The sequence below is a fragment of the Hypanus sabinus genome, chromosome 21 (assembly GCF_030144855.1).
Source record: "Hypanus sabinus isolate sHypSab1 chromosome 21, sHypSab1.hap1, whole genome shotgun sequence".
Classification (NCBI taxonomy): domain Eukaryota; kingdom Metazoa; phylum Chordata; class Chondrichthyes; order Myliobatiformes; family Dasyatidae; genus Hypanus; species Hypanus sabinus.
The window spans coordinates 49,516,355-49,542,565 of NC_082726.1; the positions used below are offsets into that span (position 1 = coordinate 49,516,355).

At 39.3% G+C, this 26,211-nt stretch overlaps 1 protein-coding gene across 3 annotated transcripts in view; it reads right to left on the reverse strand.

Moving 5' to 3' along the window:
* The window catches only part of micu1 (mitochondrial calcium uptake 1), a 117,263-nt gene that overhangs the window by 34,897 nt on the left and 56,155 nt on the right, over positions 1-26,211 (reverse strand). For all 3 annotated transcript variants that reach the window (XM_059946488.1, XM_059946487.1, XM_059946489.1), the window contains 3 exons: positions 25,783-25,826; positions 11,633-11,747; positions 3,848-3,930 (listed from right to left, as the gene is read on the reverse strand). In XM_059946488.1, coding sequence (XP_059802471.1) covers positions 3,848-3,930; positions 11,633-11,747; positions 25,783-25,826 — 242 coding nt within the window. The remainder of the gene's footprint in view (positions 1-3,847; positions 3,931-11,632; positions 11,748-25,782; positions 25,827-26,211) is intronic.

Consider the following 26,211-nt stretch of genomic DNA (forward strand, 5'->3'; position numbering starts at 1 on the left):
CAAGTCAGTGAAGATTGTGCTGGGCAGCCTATAAGTGTCACCATACTTCCGGCATCAACATAGCATGCCCACAACTGACTAACCCTAACCTGTATAACTTTAGAATGTAGGAGGAAACTTACACAGTCAAGGGGAGAATGTACAAACAGACAGTGGTAGGAATTTAACACCGATCTTTCAGCTGGCTGTTGTAAAGTGTTGTGCTAACTACTTTGCTAACATGCCGCTCATATACACTTTGTATACCAACTGTCTGGACTCCAGTGTAATAAACACTAGTGAGACCAGTGCCAGGTTGGGACTACGAGAACACTCCAGAGTACCTGTTACTGCCTTGTATGCGAATATTGTATGTATAAAGAAAAGCTCACTTCCAAAAGCTAAACAGATTGGACAATAACATGAGAATTAGAATGCTTCTCCATAATTGTCAATCAGTACATCGTCATCATTATCATGTCATATCTGGTTGTGATAATTGTGTCAATACCACCAGTTTTCTCCTTGCCCTTCTATACTATACCTCCTGGTTAATATAGATCAGGGGTGTCAAACTACCGCCCCACGGGCCAAAGGGATCCAATCTGGCCCGCGGGATGATTTGGGGGAGAAAGAAGTATATTCATGACCGTTTATTATGTATCAGTACGGCAGCCGTACAATAGGTGGCTGTTAACCACCCGCTGTGCATAAGCACCTACCACCCTGCACCAAAGATCTACTGCCCCACTCATGTTGTCAGACACAGTATAAACACACAGAGTACTCAGGTAAGTAGTACCTGTAGCAAGGCTGAGGCGGTTAGCTGCTGTGGTTCAAAATGCTTTCCAAGAAAAGAGAAGTTGACATCGAAGGTCAGATATTCAACGATAATTGGAAAGATCGTTTTTTCTTCTGTGAGGTCAATGGTAAACCTGTGTGTCTGATATGCTCGCAACAAGCGGCTGTGGCAAAAGAGTACAATATCAAACGACACTATGAGACGTCACACGGAGAAAAATATGACAAGTTCGCAGGACGACTCAGAATGCAAAAGGTAAACGAGCTTGAAGCAGCTCTGAAAAAACAGCAATGTGTTCACCAAAAGTCGAGAGACTCACGATGGAGCTGTCAAGGCCAGCTATATTACTGCCAACAAAATAGCTGCTGCATCGAAGTCATTCTCAGAGGGGGAAATTCATCAAAGCATGCATGCTGACGGCGGCTGAGCTGGTGTGCCCTGAGAAGTGACAGGCTTTTGGTAATATCAGCTTGTTAAGAAATACTGTGGCAGAGAGAATCGGGGACCTTGCAGGAGATTTGAACAGTCAACTAAAAGACAAAGTGAAGTCATTTATTGCCTTCTCTGTTGAAATTGATGAGAGCACCAACGTGACTGATGTAGCTCAATTGAGAATATTTATTCGTGGTGTTGATGCATCTTTGACCATCACCAAGGAGTATGTGGAGATGGTGCCCATGACAAACATCACAATGGCGAACGACGTTTTCTTCAGCCTCGTTGAGACCTTGGACAGAATGGGGGTTGACTGGAGTCATGCTGTCAGCATGGCAACAGACGACACACCGTCCTTGGTCGGGAAAAAGGCAGGTGTTGTTGCAAAACTCAGAGAGAAAGTTTAGAGAATCCAGACCAAGAATTCTGGAATTTTCATTGTATTATACACCAAAAGGCGTGTAGCAGGAGCCTGAAAATGGTCAATGTCATGGATGTAGTAATCAAAACGGTTATTTTATTAGAGCCAAGGGACTTATTATTATTTAATTATTTATGGTTTTAAATTGCTATATTTCTACACCATTCTTGGTTGGTGCGACTGTAACGAAACCCAATTTCCCTCAGGATCAATAAAGTATGTCTGTCTGTCTGACTCAACCATCGGCAATTTGACACTCTTTTGTCTGAAATAATATTGGACACGGCCTACCCTACCCCGCTGAAGTCCGCTGGTTGAGCAGAGAGGTTGTGCTCAAACGTTTTATTTTCCAATTACATGCGGAAATTGGACTATTCATGAATGAGAAAGGGAAGCCAGTGGTAGAGTTGGATGACCCAGATTGGCTTCATGATCTTACATTTTTGGTGGCTATAACAGAGCACTTAAATGTGCTTAATGTTGACATGCAAGGCCGCAACAAACTTGTTAGGGAATACTACAACAGCATTTGTGCCTTTCAAATTAAATTAGGCCTGTGGGAGATGCAACTATCCCAGAGCAACCCCGCTCATTTCCCCTCTTTGCAGTCTGTGCATGTTGCTTATGGGAATAATGACAACATGGACAAGTACAAGGACAAAATATCATGGCTGAAAAGTGAGTTTCAGAATCATTTCCAAGTCTTCACTCAGTTCAAGAAGGAATTCTCATTATTTTGCTTGCCGTTTGCCGTCAACGCAGCATCAGATGTGCCAGAGAAACTCCAAATGGAACTAATTGGAATTCAGTGTAACTCGGCTTTGAAATATAAATTTGAGACTATGGGTCTGGACTCATTCTATCAATACCTGGGACCGATGTACCCCAAGATGACAGACTCTGTCTCGGGACAACATATCTCTGTGAGCAGGCGTTCTCCGTAATGAATATTAACAAATCCAAACTGCGCTCGCAGCTGACACACAGACATCTAAAGGACATTATGAAAATCAGAACTGCCCAGAAACTGGTCCCTGATGTTGACAGGCTGGTTAAAGCCAAGAGATGTCAGGTGTCTGGAAGCAGCAAGTGAAAAATGAGTGACACTGTTCGATGCACTGTGACATGTAAGCAAAATGAAATATTGAGTGTCATGAATTTGTGACTCATTCATTTTCTGACTATTCTATTATTATAAATGTGATCACTTCAGTAAAAATTAGAGACTAATTCATTGTCTGAGTTTGATTGCTGGAAACAGGCTAATAAAAATTAAGTGCAGTTGTGTAGCCTACATTTACAATTTATTTCGTTAGATCTACACTTGTGACTGCTAATGTTCGATTTCAAATGGATTATTAATGGAAAGGGTGTGGCTCCCAAAACAATCTTAGCCAAAATAGCATTGCTTTTTCTCTCTCTCATCACAACTTTCTTGTAGCCTACGACTGTAAGTTAATACCAATCATAAAAATAATGCTTGCTAGGCAATCTTCTGCATAAGAAACAAAATTCGTTAAGTGAAACACTTTGTAGTTAGAGCAGAGACTGAGACACATGAAAGCAGGTTGAAAAAACGAAGGCAAAGAAAGCTGTGGGAGCACGCACTCGTGCACAACTGATCCAGCCCGCATGAAGTTGCATTTTGCCCAATCCGGCCCATGACCTAAAATGAGTTTGACACCCCTGGTGTAAATAAAGGTTTAGGAGGGGGAGTGCATGGAAAACTTGGTTTTAGCTCTTTTACATAGCATGTGGTGAACGTGTCCAACAGAATATCAAGAGACTGTAAAGTCGCATGGTGTGTAAAACTTCAAAGGCGTAATGGGACACTGGGAGTTACATTAACTAGAGGGACTGAGCTGGCTTTATTTTGGTTCTGAGCCTTATTATCTTAATTGTTTTTATTACAGTTACAATAACCTTATCTGTTGTAAGCACATTGATTTAGAGGGACAAACCAAATTCTGTAAATATGAATAACAGAAATCTGATCTGCTTGAAGACAGGTCTTCATACATTATGCAAATCACACTGCAATTTGGAAAGATATCTTGGCAAAGTAGCATAAACAGCTGTGCATGTCTTTTCTTTGAGTTTTCCAAAACTTTTCCATTCATGTTAAGGTGGAAAATTGTGAGAGAAGTTAAAAATCAAACTTTTTAAAAAATACGACTTTTGTTGGAGCAATTGTGTGTATTAATAATTACCTGCTCAAACTCTTCCAGATCAACTTCACCATCACCATTCAGGTCAAACATTTTAAAGGCAATTTCAAAATTCCTATGTGGGGCTAATTAGAGAAAAATAATTAATTCTACAGTCATAAATTAACAGAGAAAGTTTAAAGCTCCAAGTAAAATATTATCAAAGTATAAATACGTCATCGTATACAACTGCAAGATTCATTTTCCTACAGCCATACTCAGTAAATCCAAGAACCATAATAGAATCAATTAAAGACTGCACCCAACAAGTAGCAAAAACAACCAATGTGCAAAAGACAACAAACTGTGCAAATACAAAAGGAAAATAGAGTACATGAGATGAAGAGTCCTTCATAAGTTGTGGGAACAGTTCAGTGATGGTGCGAGTGAAGTTGAGTGAAGTTTTCTCCTCTGGTTCAAGATCGATAGTTGAGGGGTAATAACAGTTCGTGAACCTGGTAGTGAGAGTCCTGAGCCTCTCCTGTACCTTCTTCTTGATGGTAGTAGCAAGAAGAGAGCATGACCTGAGTGGTGGAGATCCCTGATGCTGCTTTCCTGCAACAGCGCTCCATGTAGATGTGCTCAATGGTGGGGATAGCTTACCCATGATGGACTAGGCCATATCCACTACTTTTTCTTTCAACTTAGCAGTTTAGTATAAGCTGCTGCCTTCATTATAGCATACATTGTTTCCTATTTCTAGTTAAATGTGCATTATTATCATTATCACAGTATAATTTGTGTTGCTGTTGCAAAGACGTTTTAAAAAAATAAAGATGGTTAAAATGTCTACCTCATAACAAACCCTATGTTTTATTGTACTGTGCATTTAAACTGCATTTAGGTTTGCAGAAAGTAAGCCAAGTTTAGAATTTTATGACACTGTAGGCAATCTTGGAAACATACTAATGCTCTTGATAGAATAATTAATTTTTATTTCAGTAATATCCTGCAGGCACACTCCTCATTATATGAAATGCCACAAACAAACCATCTCAGTTTGGCAACACTGGCTAAAGTGGAAATTTTAGTCAACCCATGGCCCACTCAGAAGATGACAGACAGGACTACAGATCTGCATTCTGTCTCAAGTATACTACTCGTAATAAATGTAGCACATCGCCTATAATGTTAAGAAGCATTACTGAGTTTTGAGACTTGACTCCAGCAGTAAGATGCTAGGACATTGCACAATTAGCCTGAAGGACAGCATTTGTATCTTGCAGCCAGTGCTTTGTCATGCAATAGAGCTAGATTTCAGAATGTCCTTCAGCATAAACCAAACCATAGAGTCAAACTTTAAGCTAACATTTTTTAAAATAACACTAAATTTTCATTAGTAAATTATGCACACACATTGTCAGCCCCAGTAAAAAACAGATCAAACCACAGGACTCAATAATTCACTATAACAAATGAAAGCCAAGTATCCTACATTATCCTGCATTTCTTGGGCACGGTTATCTATCATAGGGAAGGGAATTTTTTCGCAAGGGGCTTTGATCATAAGAGACAATCGATATGTGGTGGGATTAATAAAATAAAATTGCTGTGCTCCATTGTGATAGCTTCATTTATACTATAACATTCTCTCATACATGAGTGATTCTGATTCACTGAGTTCCCTCATTAAATAAGCCATGAAGTGCACTGTTCCCCTTTAGTCTACTCAGCCGATAAATTAAATCAAATATCTGTAATAGTCGAATACATTTTCATTGAATTTTGCTTGATGAACATTGTTTATCTGTGAACAATGAAAGTGTTCCAATAACACTCAATATCTAATGTTAACTTTTATACTCATTTTTGTATCCTGTCAGCAACCAGAGACTGAAAAAGTAATCTCTACCCCACTCTTTGCAATCATTGATTTTAAATTAACCACAAGAAATTGCATGAAAATGGATTGATCTGATTGCTACAACCCCTGCCCTTACCTTGTGCCTTGGGGAAAAATAATTGGCCTACTCTCCGTAAGACTGGAGCTCACTTTGAAGGAGATCATGAAAAGAGATCTGCATCCTCCCAACAAAATCCACAATGGTCTAAGTCTAACACTGGGTTTCCTTATTTTGGTAAAAAAAATCATTTTGCAGGTACACTAATATAGAATAGATTGAGAAAGTCTTGTATAATAATACTGCACAATAATAAAATTCCAGACACGTCTCTACTCTGGTCAGAGTCTGCTCTCCATGATAGGGGTGGATGAAACTAGAACCTGGCAGTAGGTATAAAAAGCAATACCCTTTCACTTTAGAAATGGAGATATGTCTATGGACGAGAGTGATATGTCCACCGCCTGGGGATCGCCCGGGCATGCCTGAAGCAAGTGCTGGGCATGACAGTAAGCAAACCATTAGTGGTGCACTGTTGAATAGGGAAGCAGGCAGGCAGGCACAGGGAAACCCAAAAGAGATACTGCCAACATTCAAAGTAGCCCACCAACACAACAAGCTGCAACTGCTGCAAGTGTTTCTCAGGGGAGCAGTTCACTTACAACTGAGACCACACAAGCAGTTAAGAGTAGAAAGACACACATGAAATGGTCATTATAAGTAAGCACATTCATAATGTGTGTATACTATCGAGTGACGGAACTTGAGACTGACATAACAGGATACAGGGACAAACTTCAACAAGAGTACACAGTAAATCTTCAGAAAGCTACAACACTAAACACTGATACAATAGTCCAAAGGTTCCTAGCAATTCACAAATGAGCATGCTTGGGTATGCCTGTACCACATTTTACCAGCTTGAGCTGAGAAAAATTATTAATACTATCAACTCTTCCACTGTTAGCAATGGGTGAGATTCCAAAAGAATGGAGGGTGGCTAATGTAGTGCCTTCATTTTAGGTAGGCTGTAAAGACAAACCAAGGAACTACAGGGTGTTGAGCCTAACACAATGGTGGAAAAGTTTCCAAGATACAGGACCTACCTGCCTTTGAAAAGGCAGCGGTAGCAGAGATAGCTCTATGTGTGGGAAATCATGTCTCACAAACTTGATTAGAAATCAAGAGGATTAATGAGGGCTGGGCACCAGAGGTTCTCTACATGGATTTTAAAAAGGTTTTTTACAATGTCCTGTATGGTAGACTGGTCTGAAAGGTTAGATGAAATGCGAACCAGGATGAAATAGCCAATTATATGCCAACTGCTGGAAGGAGGAATTAGAGAGTGATACTGATGGATATGTGGAACAAGCTGCTAGAGGAAGTGGTAGAAGTAGAAAGACATTTAGATACATATGTGGATAGGAAATATTTAGAGGGGTACAAGACAAATGCAAATGGCACTAGCTCAGGGAGCCAACCTGGTTAGCAATGGAAGAGATGGGCAAAAGGCCTGATTCCATGTTGTAATACTCTATGACTTCTTAAATAAACACTAAAATAACAGCTGGACATAGGGCAAACTACTGAGCCACATAGAAACTTCACACATAAGTGTTGTTTACAGGCAAACTCTAGAATATACCTTATTACAAGTACTGCTTTGTTGTGAAAAGCGAGACACCAATACAATAATTTGGCATTGATAACTAAACAGATGGATATGGCAAAGCTAAACTGCAAACAAACTTCTCTGGATAACAAGCCTTGGCTTATAATGTGTACAATCCAAAAATCTAATACAACCTGCATTATCTATATTACTGGAATTGAAATCCCACCAGAAACAGCTGGCAGCTCTCTGGCTGCCAAAATGCAAACTGCATTGGATTGATGAAAATTCAAGATTTCCTCACAGAATGATTAACTTATAGGTCTTTAATTTGAACCAATTTAGCGTGACTGAGTTTTTTTGGGCAGAGAAGAAAACAAATTACAGAAACCTTATAATATTTAGGAGTCTAGGAACGAGGGAAACCCAAGTCCATTGAACACCAAAGAAATCTATCTCTTTCTTCAAGAGGATACTGGACTTTCCCAATTCCCCAGACTTCAGAGGTGCGGTAAAGTCAAAGTTATGGAGTCCCAAGTACACTATACACATGACTCCATCAGTCTAATCTTTTAGCATAGAAAACAAGTAAGTTACCTACTACTATACTAGAGGCAGTCAGTCTAACATTTTAATTTCTAATGCTGAATATGAAGAATCCCAGCCCAGTGGAAGTTGTCCCACTGTAAATTGCAACAGTAGGCAACCTGGTTGGTCAAGCAACAAGACTGGAACATTCTTGATCAGTCTTATCATCAGGTTATCACTTTCACATTGATCAGTGAACTTCATTGCAAACTTTAGTTGCTGGGATATCATCTTAAAACTATAGCGATCGTAACAAATGTAACATTAATCCTATTCCTGGCAGACTGTTACAGACACAAGATTCAGCTCATTGCACATTGCAGTGGAATCCAAGAAATAACAAGGAAATGACTGTGGAATTGAAATTCTGAAAAAAAACCCTAGGTGCTGTAAATACTCAGCAGTACAATCAGCCACCTGAGAAAGAAATAGATAATGTTTTGGACCAATGGAAACACCTTTCTGCTGAAAGGTCACTAAATTCTGTTTATCATTCCATAGATTCTGCCAGACCCAAGTACAGAATATTGTGTTTTCATTTTAGTTATCAAGAATTTATCATGAACAGTAAGATAAGCATCACAACCCACAAATGTATATGCACAGCATAAACACATACCCTGCAGCCTCACAACCATCTTAGAAATAGGATAAAATCCAAAACTTGGTCATATAATCCAAATAGTTTTCTCTGAAGATTCGACAAGGTGATAGTTAAAATTACTTCTGAAAACTGACCACTAATTAGCTTCCCCTATTATTTCTGTAGAAAGACCTATAACTTAAAAAATTAACTCTGCATAGGTGCTACCTGGCCTGCCCACATTTTATACCACTTTGTTTTTTATTTCCCTATTTTACAATGCTCTGTAATCGGCAACAATTTAAAATATAATAAGTTAACATTAACTTGAATAAAATAGCTGAGACCTCAGTAACAAAGATAGAAAACAGATTCGATTTTTTGATGCCTCCAAGGGGCTTCAGGACATGCAATTTGCAATATGTTAAACAAAACAACTTAAGGACCAGCAGCAGCAGCAACACAATTCCTTAGCAGCTCCTAGGCTCCTGTGCAGTATGAAACCATGCAGCAAAATAGTTAAATGCAGGAAAAATCTGGCTATGAAAGATCTCAGGTCATCTAACGTATTCCTAAACCCAAGTATTTTAACATAGGAGGAGTTAACATTTCTACTAATCTGTCAAATACCTTTTGATTGAGATTATCTCTACAGTGTGTGTGTGTGTGTGTGCGCGCGCGCGTACGCGCGCACGCGCGCAGTTTAACTAACATTAATGGTGACAAAGAATCCCCAAAGATTAAAGAAACACAATAGCTATTTCTACCAATGAACACAACTAAGGAGCGACACAACTCATTACATTAACAACCTGTCCAAGTCTGAAATGAGAATGAAAAATAATTTTAAAAAGGAGCAAAAGAACCATGAAAAAACAATAATATTTATTCATTCTTTGTGAGCAGCATACACAAAAGCAAATGTTTTTTCTAGCCATCAAATAGCATTCACAATAACTAATTATCAATAATTGCTGCAAACCATGTAGAAGATGATTTATCTCACACAAGCTATCAGGAACATCTCTGTGTCTCTGCATTAATTTCCAAATTACTCTTGTGAAATGAGCTAGAAATGGTAATTATTATGATGAATATAAAATCTGCATGTTTAATAATATTACATAAATCAAGAACACACTTTTAAAGTCACGAGTTTATTCAAGAACAGATTATTTATTGTCTATTTTTATCCTGGTCCTTTGGTTATATTTAAAGTACTATTATATCATTATTTTAGGATCTGCGATATCTATCCCTAGCTTTACTTTGTGGTAGAGAAGCTGAATTATTCTTAGCTATTTTCTGGGTATGCATGAAGAACAGATAAAAGAACATGTGCAATACAGGCAGGGGATGGTGGTAACAGGAGTGTGACAATACCCCCTACCAACCCAACAGTGCCTTAAGAATAAAACTTCAATTTTGAGGAAGGCTAATGAAAAACTAGCTCTTAATCTCTCCGCAGGCATTGTTGTGTGTTTCTATTTTAAATCATTTGCAATGCATGTTTTGTGTTTTTCTTGGAGAATTAACTAGAGATGTGAATTAGTTCAAACTACAGGAAATTCCCAAGGGTTACAGTGTTTTTTTAAACCATTCAAGGAAAAATATAGTTAAAACTTATTTTATGAACTTGCATTTTATGAGCAGTTAACTCTCAATTAACAGTAATACATCCAGGAGGTAACACGATTCATTTGAAGTTACATTTACAGTACTGTGCAAAAGTCTTGTATTTGTCAAAGTGGAGCAGACAATGAGCTTATAAATTTGGTGGAAGCAAAGGATGTTGGGAATGGCAAGGATGGGGCTCTCCTGAATAGAAGTAACACAGGAGACAGAGAAAGAGTGTCAGGGTTGTGATTGGAGGGGGGGGGGGGGCGGAACACGGGTGCAGGCGTACTCAGCCCTAAAGTTCCAGACTTGGTAATCTGAATCCAAAAAAATGGTTTATTGATCATTACAGAATGTTTCCCCAACCATGATTCCCCTCTCCCTGGCCCCTTCCCACTCTTAGTTCACAATGGAGACCCGTATCAAAATCAGGTTTATCATCACTCACATAAGCCATGAAATTAGTAGTACAGTACAATACATTAAATTACAACCCTACTGTGCAAAAGTCCTGGGGGGGGGGGGGTGCAGCACATCTAAATAATATAAAAGTCTAAGACAAGCAAAAAAAAACAGCTAACCAATGAAGTTTTTTTTTTCAAAAATCCATGTTTAAGATTAGAAATATTTGAGAGTCTCTCCTTCCTGGTTCCTAATGTCTGTTTCTGATCTTCCTTTCAAAGTTTGTTTACTTGTAGTTTAATAACCTTATGTAGAAGAATTAGGTGTGATCTGCAGGTTCACTAGTCTTTAGGACAAAAGTAATTTATTTTCAAAGTCTGAGATATCTCGTGTTAATGACAACACAGGTAATTGTTTTCAAACTGTCCTCTGACATATACTTTTATAATACAGTACAGGTATCTATACGCGCATGAATTGTAAGGGCAGTAATTAAACCCATCTCTTCTCATATCCCAATAAACCACAGCAGACCGAAGACCATATCAGAGCACAATTAGGACATTAAGCCCATCGAGCCTGCTTTGCCATTCCATCATGGCTCATCCAATTTTCCTCTCAGCCCCAATCTTTTCCCTGCATTCCTTCTTGCTCTGACCAATCAAGAATCTATCAACCTTTGCCTTAAATATACATAAAGACTTGGCCACCACAGCTGCCCATGGCAAAGAATTTCACAAACTCACCACTCTCTGGCTAAACAAATTCCTCATCTTGCCTCTACCTTCCTTTAGTTTGCAATGACTAATCAATCCCAAACAGCAATTGGTCACTGATCAAAGTTCCATTATGCCGCCATGACCCTCTCTTGCCTGTTATCTTCGAACAGTGGACCTGATTGAAGTCCCCTCCTCTCCAAACTGACAATGTAGTAGTTAATCATGATATCAATAACTACAGAACTAACAGAACAATTCCAATAAGTAACGATCTTATAAAACTGTTCATCATTAATGCAATTGTGAGATATTAATCAAAACAGGTTTGGGAATCATGTTTTCATTTGAAGTATCTTTACAAATTCATTTGCTCAGCTTACAGACTTATCACAGTAGAGTTGTGCATTATACTGGATCAATACTTACTGGACAGAACTGTAGTGAGAAAAATGTAATCCGAGAATGAAATCAGTCCACACTCCCCTAGTGCGTTAAATATGCTGTCTTCATCAACAAACTTCTCCTGCCCATGGGTAAGTTTCTACCAAAGAGAAAGAAATAGAATTACAATACCTACTAAGACAGTACTTGTTATTAAATTTAGATATGGTGTCAAAGTATATGAGATGCAAAGCAAAAGCAAAGGAAATACATGGGAATTAAGTTGGTGCAAAATTTTGTATGTCATTTATAAATGTGCAAAAGCCAATGTTAGGGAGAATACCATGCAAGAGCCACAGTATCAGACACACAATAGACACAGCAATGTTTAAAATAAGAAAGAGTGATGTCGACAGTTTTACCTACATAAATGCTGCAAAATGTCACAACGAGGTCCTAATGATCACATGAAATGCAGATCAAGTTTCACTGACTATAAAGAAATTACAATATCACAACTGCTACAAATTAAAATTCAAAGCATTGGGATTTCTTTGTCCGTGTTCAGATAATTAATTAGCTCATCACAATTCCATGCTATCCATGCGATCATGCACTTTCTCCATACTTATTACTCAATTTCACTCAATATACTATTTAAAAGACACTGGATTGGAAACACCTGCTAATTTAGTATACATAGACTTCAGGCCACAGGAAGATTTCCACAACTCTCTGCAAGGTAAAGGTGCTTCTTGCCTTCACTCCTTTATGGCCTGGATCTTTTATCATGTGACTTTGTTTCTGTGTCATACTACCAGAAGAACTACTGCACTGAATCACATTATCATGCTTAACTGAAGAAATCCTTAACCACTTAAACTCAAAGGCAACACGAGTGAATCTGCAAATGCTGGAAGTAAATAAAAACACACAATGCTGGCAGAACTCAGCAGGCCAGACAGCATCTATGGGAGGAGGTAGTGACGACGTTTCGGGACGTTTCAGGAGTGAAGTAACATGGGATGGTTGAGGAGGAGTAAGAAGTGGGGGGGAGGGATAAAGTAGAGAGCTAGGAATTGATAAGCTGGAGGGAAATGGGCTAGGGGGAAGGTGGAGAATTATGGGAAATAAAAGAGAAAGAAAGGTAGGGCTGGGGGGAGATTATAGTGAGGGGGAAAAAGAGAAAGAGAACCAGGCTAAAATAATAGATACAGATGGGGGTAAGCGGGGGGGGGGGGGGGGGGGCAGGGGTATCAACGGAGGTCTCTAAGTTGAGTGTTCATGCCGGCAGGTAGGAGGCTACCTAGGCAGGAGATAAGGTATTGCTCCATTGACCTGCGTGTGGCCTCATCTTGACGGTAGAGGAGGCCATGGACAGACATGTCAGAGTGGGAGTGGTCTGTGGAATTGAAGTGTGTGGCCACAGGGAGATCCCGTCACTGCTGGAGGACCAAGTGCCGGTGTTCGGCGAAACGGTCTCCCAGTCTGCGGCGGGTCTCCCCAATGTATAAATGGCCACATTGGGAGCACCAGATACAGTATATGACCCCAGTTGACTCGCAGGTGAAGTGGTGCCTCACCTGAAAGGACTGTCTGGGGCCTGGGATGGTGGTGAGGGAAGCAGGTGTAGCACTTCTTCCGTTTACAGGGATGAGTGCCCGGAGGGAGGTCGGTGGGGAGGGATGGGGGAGACGAATGGACATTCACCTATCACCCTACCAGCCTACAGATCCAATGTATAATCCTCCGTAACTTCCGCCACCTCCTATATGATCCCACCACCAGCCACATCTTCCCCTCTCCCCCACTATCGGCTTTCCGCAGGGCTCGCTCCCTATGCGACTCCCTTGTCCATTCATCCCCCCCATCCCTTCCCACCTCCCTCCCTCCGGGCACTCATCCCTGCAAACGTAAAAGTGCTACATCTGCCACCACACTTCTTCCCTCACTGCCATCCTAGGCCCCAGGCAGTCCTTTCAGGTGAGGCACCACTTCACCTGCGAGTCATCTGGGGTGATATACTGTATCTGGTGCTCCTGATGTGGCCATTTATACATTGGGGAGACCCGCTGCAGACTGGGAGACTGTTTCACCGAACACCGGCGCTCAGTCCTCCAGCAGTGACGGGATTTCCCTGTGGCCACACACTTCAATTCCACAGACCACTCCCACTCCGACATGTCTGTCCATGGCCTCCTCTACCGTCAAGATGAGGCCACATGCAGGTCAATGGAGCAATACCTTATCTCCCGCCTAGGTAGCCTCCTACCTGCTGGCATGAACATCCAACTCACAGATCTCTGTTGATACCCCTGCCCCCCTTACCCCATCCCTATCTATTATTTTAGGCTGGTTCTCTTTCACTTTCCCCCCCTCACTATAATCTCCCCCCAGCCCTACCTTTTTTTCTCTTTTATTTCCCATAATTCTCCACCTTCCCCCTAGCCCATTTCCCTCCAGCCTATCACTTCCTAGCTCTCTACTTTATCCCTCCCCCCACTTCTTATTCCCCCTCAACCATCCCATGTTACTTCACTCCTGATGAAGGGTTTCCGCCCGAAACGTCGTCACTACCCCCTCCCATAGATACTGTCTGGCCTGCTGAGTTCTGCCAGCATTGTGTGTTTTTATTAAACTCAAGCAAATGCAGGTTATCCACAAAATTTAATCCTTTTGACCAGGAGGAGACAAATATTTTCTTTATTTGCCATTTCATTCCCCAATAATCTGCTCCTTTGATTTCTGTCCAGTTCCTTCCTTCAAAAACACAATTCTCTTCCCAACTCACTTTGTCAGATATCTTTACTATTCAAAGGCAGGAAGAAACTGAGGAAAAGTCTATTCTGCCATGCAAGCTGTAACACTGAAGTGGCACCTTCACCTTCAAAATGCATCTCTTCAAGGCTAGCCAGAAATTGCTATGGACCACAATTCATACATTTCTATCTTAGATCTTACCATCATTCTGGTGCCTCTCTCTACATTGCACTCTACTTCACACTTGATGCACTAAAGTGCACTCGGGACTCTGCACAACTGATTTGTGATATTTATTCCTTCACATTTCAATCTCTTTTAAAAGCAAATATCCAGTTGTTTTGATAGCTTTGAATTTAAATGTAACTAAACTGTGTAAAATAACATTTTTGGGGATTAAGAATTTATCTCTTAAAATCATGAACAGATACTCATACAGGACTCAAATTACATTACTTAGAAAATAGTGCAGATTTACTGGAGTCAATAGATAACGAATACTTGTGTATTCAAACTTAAATTTAACAAAGTACAAAAATACTAAACGTCTGCATTTTTAAAATATACAAAGTTGTTAATAGCACTTACAATTTCTGTCTTGAAAGAATTACTATTAAAACAATATTGTATAGTTGAAATATAATCTATAAGGCAAGAAATTATAAAAACCTTCGATGGATAGATAGATAGATAAATAGAGCCAGCTGTAGATAAAATTGAGGAAATACCAAAAGTCACCACTTCAGAAAGTAATCAGAAAGCAATTTCTTTTAAGAGGGATACAATTTCTATGTAAACTCAGGCATGGCTTGTTCCAAGGTAAATGTAAAAACTGTGTGCTGATTTGTAGGTATCTTAAACACTTGTTTTATAGCTTTCAGAATCTACATTCTTTCTCTCCCCCCACCCCCCCACCCATCCTGGTCACCAGGACCTGAAATGTCAACTGTATTACTTTCCAATAAATCTGCCTGACTTGCTGTTGTTCAACATTTTCTGTTTTACTTCTGATTTCCAGCAATTGGAGTTTTTTGATACTCATTTTCAAGCTCATTACTAAATTTAATATGTCCTAATCCACATATTTTCAATTTCACAGTAAACTACAAAAGTGTACTAATAAGGAAACTAGGTATTCTGTTCACTTTTCTTGTAGCACAATATTCATGCTTTCAGCATAGCTTTCTTAGTAGTTCATAAATCTCAATGTACTATTACAGATACCAATCTGAATGATTTAAATTGATAGCCACACAGGTTCATCGCCAATGTGCTACAAGGTTGAATGGCTTTGATTCCTGCAAGATAAATGTCTGAGGATGAAACAATTCAACCACAAACAACTCTAATACAGTTACATACTGTATTATCAAAGACATGACCCACACAGATACTGTAATGTACACCAGCAGCACAACACATCTCCAGCACGCATCATTTACAGACAGCACTGTAGTTAATCACTAAAGCTACTCAGAAAACATCTCCCAACTTCACAAAGCCACAACCTTCTATCACCAAGGACAAAAGAGCACTTTAACCACACTATTCCTTGTAGATTCTCCTTACATTTTAACTTGGCAATTACACTGGACTAAATCCTGGAACTCGTATCCAAAAATTCTGTAGAGATTCAAATCACCTGAAAGACTGCAGTGATTGCAAGTGATAGCTCATCACTTTTTAAATGAGCAATGCATAGTAAGCCAACAATGCCCAGATCACACAATTAATAATTCTGTATTAGTCTTTTCAAATATGATTTAGTGAAAATACTGTTAGAGTGATTTTTGGGCTTAGCACATTTAGCAAAAAACTTCAGCCACCAATCTTCAAATCTGAATATAGATTGTAGATTTAATCTAAAAATACAGCTCTGAACAATACGTTCTCAAAAGCCTTGAATCACAAACCAGGCAGACTAGGAAACAGGCACTTAACTGATTGGATTCATGCCTATGTAGACAATCAAGATCCCATTGCATGGATACAACAGTAATAAACACTTATTTTGGGTGTGATAGTGGGAAGATTCAGGCATTTTAAACTGTTACATGTGTATTATAATATGGGTGTTATTACTTTGGCATTATAAAATGGATTTTATTGAACTGTCCTGAATGTTCTTTAATCTTTAGCATATAAAATGCATGTCGTGATGGGTACAGGTAGTCCTCCGCCCCCCACCCCCCCCCAAGCAAAAGGGACTCCACATGATGCCTGCTGTATCTTGTTTTGTCAAATAAAGAGGCTGCTCGATATATACCAGTACTTTTCTCTGGTGACTTCATTCACGCAACAACATACACTCTAACTTGGGAATTACACTGGACTTAATCCTGGAACTCATAGCCCAAAATTCTGTAGAGGTTCAATCACCTAAGAGACTGTAGTGAATGAAGGTGATAGCAAATTATTTTTTAAACATGCAATACATAGTAAACCAGCAATGCCCAGATCACACAAATAGTAACTCCTGTTATTAATCTTTTCAAATAAAATCTAGTGAAAACAAATTCAAATATCATACCAGGGCTTAAGAAGAATAATGGGAGTTGCCTTATTGACTATCGCCCAGTCGCACTCACATCTACAGTGATTAAATGCTTTGCGAGATTAGTCATGACACACCTCAGGGGTGTGTGCTTAGCCCGCTGCTCTACTCTCTCTATACTCATGACTGTATTGAATTGACTTTATTTCTTACATTCTTCACATATGAGGAGTAAAAACCTTTACATTATGTCCAGTCTAAATGTGCAACCATATAAATTTATAATAAATAGAACAGTACACGTAATGTAGAAATACACTCAAATCAGCGTGTTAATCAATGACTAGTCATAGCTCAAATACCATCTATAAATTTGCTGATGATACAACCATTGCAGGTAGAATCTCAGATGTTGAGAGGCTATACAGGAGCAAGAAATGCCAACTAGTGGAGTAGTGTTGTAGTAACAACCTGGCACTCAACGTCAGTAAGACAAAAGAGCTGACTATGGACTTCAGGAAGGGTAAGAGAAAGGAACACATACCAATCCTCACAGAGAGATCAGAAGTGGAGAGAGTGAGCAGCTTCAAGTTTCTGGGTGTCAAGATCACTGATGACCTAACCTGGTCCCAACATAGTGATGCATTTAAAAAGAAGGCAAGACAGCACCTATACTTCATTAGGAGTTTGAAGAGATTTGGTATGTTAACAAATACACTAAAAAACTTCTATAGATGTACCATGGAGAACATTCTGACAGGCTGCATCACTGTCTGGTGTGGGGGGGGGGTGCGGGCAGAGGGGGGCTACTGTACAGGACTGAAAGGAGCTGCAGAGGGTTGTAAATTTAGTTAGCTCCATCTTGGGTACTAGCCTACAAAGTGCCCAGGACATTTTCAAGGAGTGGTGTCTCAGAAAGGCAGAGTCCATTATTAAGGACCTCCAGCATGCCCTTTTCTCACTGTTACCATCGGGTAAGAGGTACAGAAGCCTGAATGCACACACTTGGCGATTCAGGAACAGCTTCAACCCCTCTGCCAACCAATTCCTAAATGGACATTAAACCTGTGAACACTACCTCACTTTTTTAATATATGTTATCTCTGTTTCTTGCACGATTTTTAAACTATTCAATGTACATAATACTATAATCAATTTATTATTTTTTTCTCTTCTTCTGTATTATGTATTCCACTGAACTGCTGCTGCTAAGTTAACAAATTTCACGACACATACCAGTGATAATAAACCTGATTCTGATTTCCTAATCAAGCTTAAAAATCAAAGTACTTCTCTCTCCTACTGAACCTAATCTCACATCCCCTATTTCCAAAAGCAAAGTATAATAAAATAAAATATCAGTATGCAAATTCTTAAAGCCTTATTTATTCAGATGTTATTTTTAAAGGATTTAACTGTCTCAGGGGTGTATACAATCTTCTGGGGAGAAGGAATTTAAACTTTGATCGCTCTTACCGCATAATTTACAATTGCTCAGGGCTTTTTCAGTAGTTTTTAAACCAAGAATTACTTAGAACACAGCCCATGACCAACTTACTTCTGGATGAGACTTTAAATGCCTCTTTCCAAAGCTGGTGTTTGGATAGGTATAAAACAGTCAATCAGTAATATGTGGTAAATCTTTCAAAATTACCTGGTTATGCAAGGCGTGTAAAAATACACATATTGACATTTCCAAATTTTTTCTTCTGCTTTGTTTCTGAGACTAAGAAAGGGAATGTGATCATTTGGTTCAGAAGGAAAGACACGCGTTTCAAATTTCAAGTTTGCTTTGGGTAGCAGAATTTTTCCTCATAAGTCTAATTGTAATATTCACAGGAGTCAAATAATATTCAAAATTACTAAGAGAGAGAAAAATGTGCTGCATATGTGAGATATCAGGTTAGCAGTTTCTATATTTTCTCTCTCTCCCTCCTGATCATTTCAGATTTTAATTTACTTCACTTTTGTACACAAACTATTCACTTACTGTTATCACCCTTTCTTGCATCACTGCTTACATCTCACCTGGACCCCACCCGCCCTATTTAGAGCTCACACGATCATCACAGAATCAGATTCATACTGAATAGTACCAGGCCCTTTGGCCCACTATTGTTTCTGAATGCCCCTAACAAAAAAAAATTATAAAATTCAGAAATCTGACGAGCAGTGATTAACATTTAACAGGAACTCTAATTCTATCTTCAGCAATGTTACTGGATCTGTTAAGTTTTTACTCCACTTTTTAAAATTGCTCCTGTAGTATTTTGCTTTTGACTTTTACAATCACTGGCCTCACTCAGAGAATCATGAAACAAAACCTCTCCAATTTCCATGCTATTCCAAACACAGATTGCTTGCAAACTCTGAGTAGCAATTCCAAGATTCCAGAATTTCTGTTTCAAGCTGATCATTCAGTTTCCCTCATTCACTCTAATTGAATATAGCTTGCCATAAAATCCTTCAGTAAAACCAAAAATAAATTGGAAAAAAGCTTGATAAATGCTCTGTAAAACCCAACTGCAGAGTGCAGCTAGCATCAACGAACAGAGCAAGAAAATGAAGTTCTGGATATTGCAACACTATTTCTTGTTTCAGGGAATAAAGGGCTTTGTGCCCATTATAATTAACATCTCAGATAAAACTTCCACCTGACCCCGATCAGCAATGATTGCTCAATGCCCAGCCCAACAAGTTTTGGCCAATCATATTCCATTAAATTTATGTCTTACTTCACTGCTGTTTTGTTGGAGGAGAGACAATAAAGTTCTTTTACCTTAGGCTCTCTAATCAATTCAGGTTCATTGCACAGCCCCCTATTCCAAAATAGCTGATCCCCTAGTGGGCTCAACCATGAGCTGCTCTAAATTTTAGAGTCTAAAAATTCATCTCGTAGGTATTCGAGAAATTCCCCTCTTGGAATCCCACAACTAACTTGATTTTCCCAAACCACTTGCATATTGAAATCCCCCATGACCATTGTAGCATTGTCATTTTCTATCTCCCATTGTAACTTGTAGATGCATCCTTATTACTGTTTGGGGATCTGTATACAATTCCCATCAGGATCTTTTTACCCTTGCAGTTCCTTAGCTCTATCCACAACGATTCAACATCTTCCAACCCTATGTCACCCCTTCCTAAAGACTTGATTTCATTTTTTTCCAGCAGAGCAACACCACCCATCTTCTTGCCTAACCTTTCGATACAATGTATACCCTTTAACGTTAAGCTCCCAGCTATAATCTTCTTTCAGCCATGATTCAGTGATGCCTACATCATATTCGCCAATCTGTAACTGTGCTACAAGTTCATCAACCTTATTCTGTATACTGCACGTGTTCAAATATAACACCTTCAGTTCTGTATTCGCCTGAAACGTGAATCATGACCTGAATTATGAAAGGAACTGACCAGTTGACCCTGCTCCGCCATTCAATAAGATCATGGCTGATCCGGCCACGGACTCATCTGAACCTACCTGCCTTTCTCCATAACCCTTGATTCCCCTTCTATGCAAAAAGTACTTACATTCCCCATTATACGCAATCATGTTGCTACAGATGGTGATTAGTATTGTCAATGAAAGAAAATATAGGAGCAGCACAAGAATAAAAAAAATTTAATTTGCAAGATCAGTCTTTCCTGGTGTCTTAGGCACTTGCAACAAAGCATGCTGGGTGAATCCAATCAGAGAAACAAGTAACGTCTTGCAGAGGAGAGAGCAGAGCAAAGGCCAAGTGCATACTGAATAATGCACATGCTCACACGCCTCATACCTTCCAGAAATCCTGATGAGGGAGTGTGATGAAGACAGGGGGAGAAAATGGGTGCCCAGTTACATCACGATATACAGTACACTACACTAAACTAAAACAAGCAACTGTGCAGGCAAACAATAAGAACAGTTAATGGGTACATCAACAAGAAGCCACAGTTACAGTTTGAATGATTAGACTTCCAGTCCTGTTAAGATGGCATTATCAATGTTAAAGTTCAACAGATCAAACATACAAGGACTCATGAAGTGTTAAAAGCATCACAATGCAGCAAAACATCTTCATATTAGTATACACACAATAATGTCTGCCAAAATAATTCCAGTTTAAATTAAGCCACCTGAAGTATACCCTCACAGAGCCATTCACAATAAGACACCTGCAGAAATGACCCAGTGACGTTGATAGTGTGATTTATTTCAGATATATTACTTTAAAGAACTCTCTATTTGATGCTGTGGTGTTATGTGCATTATATTCACAGAACACTGTATTATGTTTGCAGTATACTTGCAGATAAGCAACAGCCACCTGGAATCTCAAACAAAGGTGTACCAGGAAAAATGCCCACAGTGAAGCCATAAAATACCTGTTGGGAGTAAAATCAGCCGTGGTAAAATTACAGTACATCTCCAGAGAGCAACAATGGTCTTAATGAAGCTGCAATATACTAGCAGACAGCAAAAAGAGGTGGATCTTCAGTACCTGAAGCTAAACTACATTAATATATGGAAGATAAGAACAAATAACAGTGACAATGCAACACACCCACAGACCACTAAGGTTGCAACACACATGAAAACAGCCTTAAATGTAGATCACAATAAAGAACCAGAGAGACAAGAAGAATCAATTATAAATGCAATTTTGTTTACAAAATAGACATTGAATCAAACCTTTTCTTTCAAATATAAAAGTAGGGTTCAAGTCAAAATAGTTGAAAAGGGAATACAGGTTAATGTTAGATGCCACATAGAAGCAACATCGATGTGGCATCTGACATTATATTTTAAAGTTTAAACCTTAAAGGGACTGATGGATATCCACTGTTTAATTACACTAGAAAGAATGGATTAGAATTAAGAGTGTGATTACCTGTAATTGTACCAGTGAGACGACAAAGTGCAGGAAGAGTATGTTGGATTGACTATTTGGAATTAAAAGAGATACTTCAGAGGAGCACTGAAAAGTGCCCGACGTAAATACTTTACACCAGAGAGAAATACTATAGTTGATATAGAAAAAAAGAAAAAAAAAGTCAGATTAGAAAGTTTCTTTTAGAGTGTATGTTGTTGCGGGGCTGGGGAGAGAAACAAGAGTAGGGATGGAATGAGAGGGATATAAGGGATATGTTGTGATCAGATCAGTGTTTTGAGTTTTGGATTGTTAAGCTTTATGAGCAGTTACTGAGGTAAATAGAGTTATTTTGAATGAAGAGGAAACTAAGCTTTTAGGAGACAGTGTTATTAGAGTAAGTCTGGAAGTTATCTGAAGTTGGTGAGAGCAAGAGATAGCTCTGGGTGTAATCAAATGTAAACATTTTTATTGCTGGGAGCAGCAGATAAACCAGACTGGTAAGAGTGGTATCGTTATCACGCACTTGCAATATACAAATATATGGATGGGAAAACTTTGACATGTAATCGCTCACTAATGATATTCCTCAAAGAATCCTCAAATAATTTTAAACCAAAGAAATCAAAAATGTTGGAAGTCTGGAAAGGAAGTCTCAGAAAACAATGTGAATAACACCAGTCAAATTTTCCAAGGAGGTTTAGAGTTGCATTTGTTTTTAAAAAAAGGGGTGAAAAGACTACCTTTCTTTGCTCATGTAAGGGGTTTCTTCTTTATGTTACTGTGTATGTTAATCAAAATAGCTTTTTTGTTTAATTAAAAGTAAGAATGCTTCTTTGTTATGGTAACTGGTGAGAGAGTGCTTTCTCCCGCAGCTTGTTTGGGTTATAATTACTGAGAACGAGAATTGTATTCATTTGTTAACCAATTGGGATAGATGCTATTCTCTCTTGTGGGTCTGTGAGCTGTTGTTGCTCGGACTTTTAGGGAGTTGGAGAGGAGATCGCAAGGAAGGCAGGACCGGTCCTCACCCCGGGAAGGGATACTGCTTTGGAAGACGATGATTCAGATGTGTGGCACCTGTTTCCATTTGCTAATTCCCCTGTACCGGAAGAAGAGGCTCCTGGCCCTTCCCCTGCTGAGCTAGGTGAGAGGAGGGAGGGTGTTGAGGGGCAGACTGAGATACAGCCGGCATTGGGGGGAGAGAGGGTGGAACTCGAACCCAAGACAGCGGGCTCTCAGGTGAAGAGGGATCCCAGTGAGGGAGAGGGTGAGGGTCCAACAGGTAGACCTGGGGTGTCTGCCGTGGTGTCTCAGCCAGAAGGGTCAGCAGAGGAGGTACGGAGGTCTCAGAGAAGTAGGCACCCCCCCGGAGCGATTGACATATGCAGTGCAGGGAGAACCGAGTGTGATCTCTATCGCCCTGGGACGTTATGTCACTGCTTTATACACCTGGGTTGGGTTTTGTGTCTTGCAAGAAGCATTGGGGAACTCTGTGAATGTCATGAGGGCATGACTTTTGTTGGTGGGGGGAAGATTGGAAGGGATTTCTTCTTTATGTTACTGCGTATGTTAATCAAAATGGCTTCTTTGTTAGGTTAAAAGTAAGAATGCTTCTTTGTTATGGTAACTGGTGAGAGAGTACTTTCTCTCGCAGCTTGTTTGGGTTATAATTACTGATAATGAGAATTGTATTCATTTGTTAACAAATTGGGATAGATGTTATTCTTTCTTGTGGGTCTGTCAGCTGTTGTTGTGCGGACTTTTGGGGAGTTGGAGAGGAGATTGCGAGGAAGGCGGATGGTGCTGGATGCGCTCAGGTCAACCACCGAGGTTGGTCCCAGGCGGCCGGTTGTGGAGGTCGGAGAAGATCGAATAGTGGACTGAAGACTTCAATGGTTGAACTCTAACGATTGTGCACTAATTGACTGAACCCTGATAAGTTCTGGCGTTTTTTCTTTCCTTTCTTTTCTTTCATATATATTGTATCGCTATTAATCACTTAGTTCTAGTAAGATTTATAAAGTGTATTCTGTAAGTGTACACGGTGTGCGAGTTTGTACCAGAGTGCATTTCACAGCATGCATGTATATGGGAAGCGCAGTTTGGCGGGTGGACGAATTTTCCCCTAGACATACACTAGCCGATCGCGTGAGTGTTATACTCAAAATTATAGTAACAAGCAGCTGCACATTAACATTGGAAGAACATTTAACGCAAATGAACATTAAATTTCAGGAAACAGAAGTTCTACACTTCCATTCAATCATCATTAGGGAGCAAAACAGATATCCCAAAATTAATTTCATGAGCTCACTATAGAAAAAATGTGTTATTTTAAGTTTCTTTTGAATTGGCTCTTATTTGGAACGTGTGTATGTTATTGGGAGTGGAACTCAAGTCTCACAATTTACAGAAGATAATTTGTCCAAAGTTCCAGATTCCGTAGTTCTGAAAAGTTCTAATTTTGCCATTGATTTGCTTTTGGTTGAACTGTCTACCCATGTATAAATAACCTACAGTCACAGGAAAACAAATTCAATCTTGGCAACGAGAGCCAGAAAACTGCAGTTCTGCAAGTATCCGTACTCTAACATTGCCCATTCAAAATTCTTTTTCAGGTGATCCAATCACCTATGGCAAAAGGCACATATAGCACATAAAAGATAGCAAGCACATACATCAGTACAGTACAATCACAGAAAAAAATACAGTCCAAGACCCTGAGTCCATGAATATTGCAGAAAAGTGTAGTTGACCACAATACAGCTTGTCTTCTTCCAAGCAAACATTGTGGGCAGCATTTACTCCAGCTTGGACTCCATGCCACACCATCTTCAGTGAAGTGTACCAAGTGTGGACAGGCGATACCATGGCTTAATGTCTAGTTCTCCCTATGACTGAACTCACACAGCTCCTCCACTGTCTGCCAATAAATCGATGAATCGGACTTGCAGCATTCCACATAAACAATGTCCAACAGGGTCTTGCAATTACAAGAAAAGTGACTACGGTAATCACTTGCTGTTAGATTGCACACCTCCTTTGTACACCAGCTTCTCAGACATCTCTCAAATGCAGGCAGCAGCACGATCTGCACCAAGTCCAGTTCCTTCAATTTTTCTACCAATGAGCAACTTGTTGATAGGGTAGACCTGCAGTACTTTACGTTCTTAATGTCCAGCAGGGTCTTGTGATTGTTAAAAAAAAACTTTTTAAAAAGGACAATAACACCTGTGGTTGCTGCTACGATTACATGTGCTACCATCTAAGGGTCTTTATAAGGGGCAGAGGAATCTTGCTGAAATAGAAGCTGATTTTATTGTTAGTTTTTAAAAACAATCTTATCTCAGTGAATAGCAAATCAAGAAATATGTTACATGCTCAAAATGTTAGATAATATTTGATGTAGTTAATATCTGATCTTGGCATAACATGATACCCCACAAATTCATTTGTTAACTATCTTTAAGCAGTGGTTTGGAAACAGTTAATGCTCATCAGGTAAAACAATGTATCAGCACTTTTCAGAACATCAACATGATTATGGATAAAGCTGAAAAACAGATTTGATATATTTGATTCTTTATGAATTTAAACTGTCCTAGAAATCTATCTACTTTTATCAGTGCCAAAATGGTCATGAAGATGGGGTCCAAGAAAACAATCGGTGGAAAATGTGCCCAGTAGGCTTACTTTAATGCATCTTCCAGATCATAAAATTTGGTATCATGAATATTCTACAGTAGAACAGGGTCCAAGTCATGTTAATACCATACACTCCAGATGGCATCTGTTCCTGAATAGAGCAGTTAACGTAGAGAAATTTCAATCACTGGGGGAAAAAATGATGTAAAATGCACAGATAACAAATTGATATCCTTCAACTTCAACTGATCACTGGGAAATTTCGCTTTGTGTATATTGCAAACAGATCTGACACAACATATTGCCAGTAGACTGAACACACACTTAAATTTGTGTTAGGTAGTTAGTATAAAACTGTTAACTGTTTAAGAATATATATTTAGGCGAACTACCTAGAAACAACCGCTTCACGCACAAGCCAATGTGACGTTACTTACCTTCCCATCACATCGTTTCACTATGAACTGGTCCAGACCCTGATCTGAAAAGGAGAGACACCCAATGTTATGATTAAATATCACAATGTAATCCTCTTAACACTTGCATTGACTCACTTATTCTGATATCATGCTAATCATATTACTGTTACTTCCCTTGGAGATGTTTTAACTTTTTTTAAAGAAATACTTTCAAAGCAAAATTTCTGTAGTGAATTCTAACTCAGTTTATTTGCCAGGATACAATAAATGTCATTATTTACTGTGCTAGGAGATCTTACCCAGTCCATCACAGGTAAAGCCTTCCTCACCACTGAGTACATCTACACGAAATGTTATCATAGGAAAGCAGCATCCATCATCAGAGATCCCCACTATCCAGGACATCCTCTCTTCTCACTTTGCCGTCAAGAAGGTGGCACAAAGTCC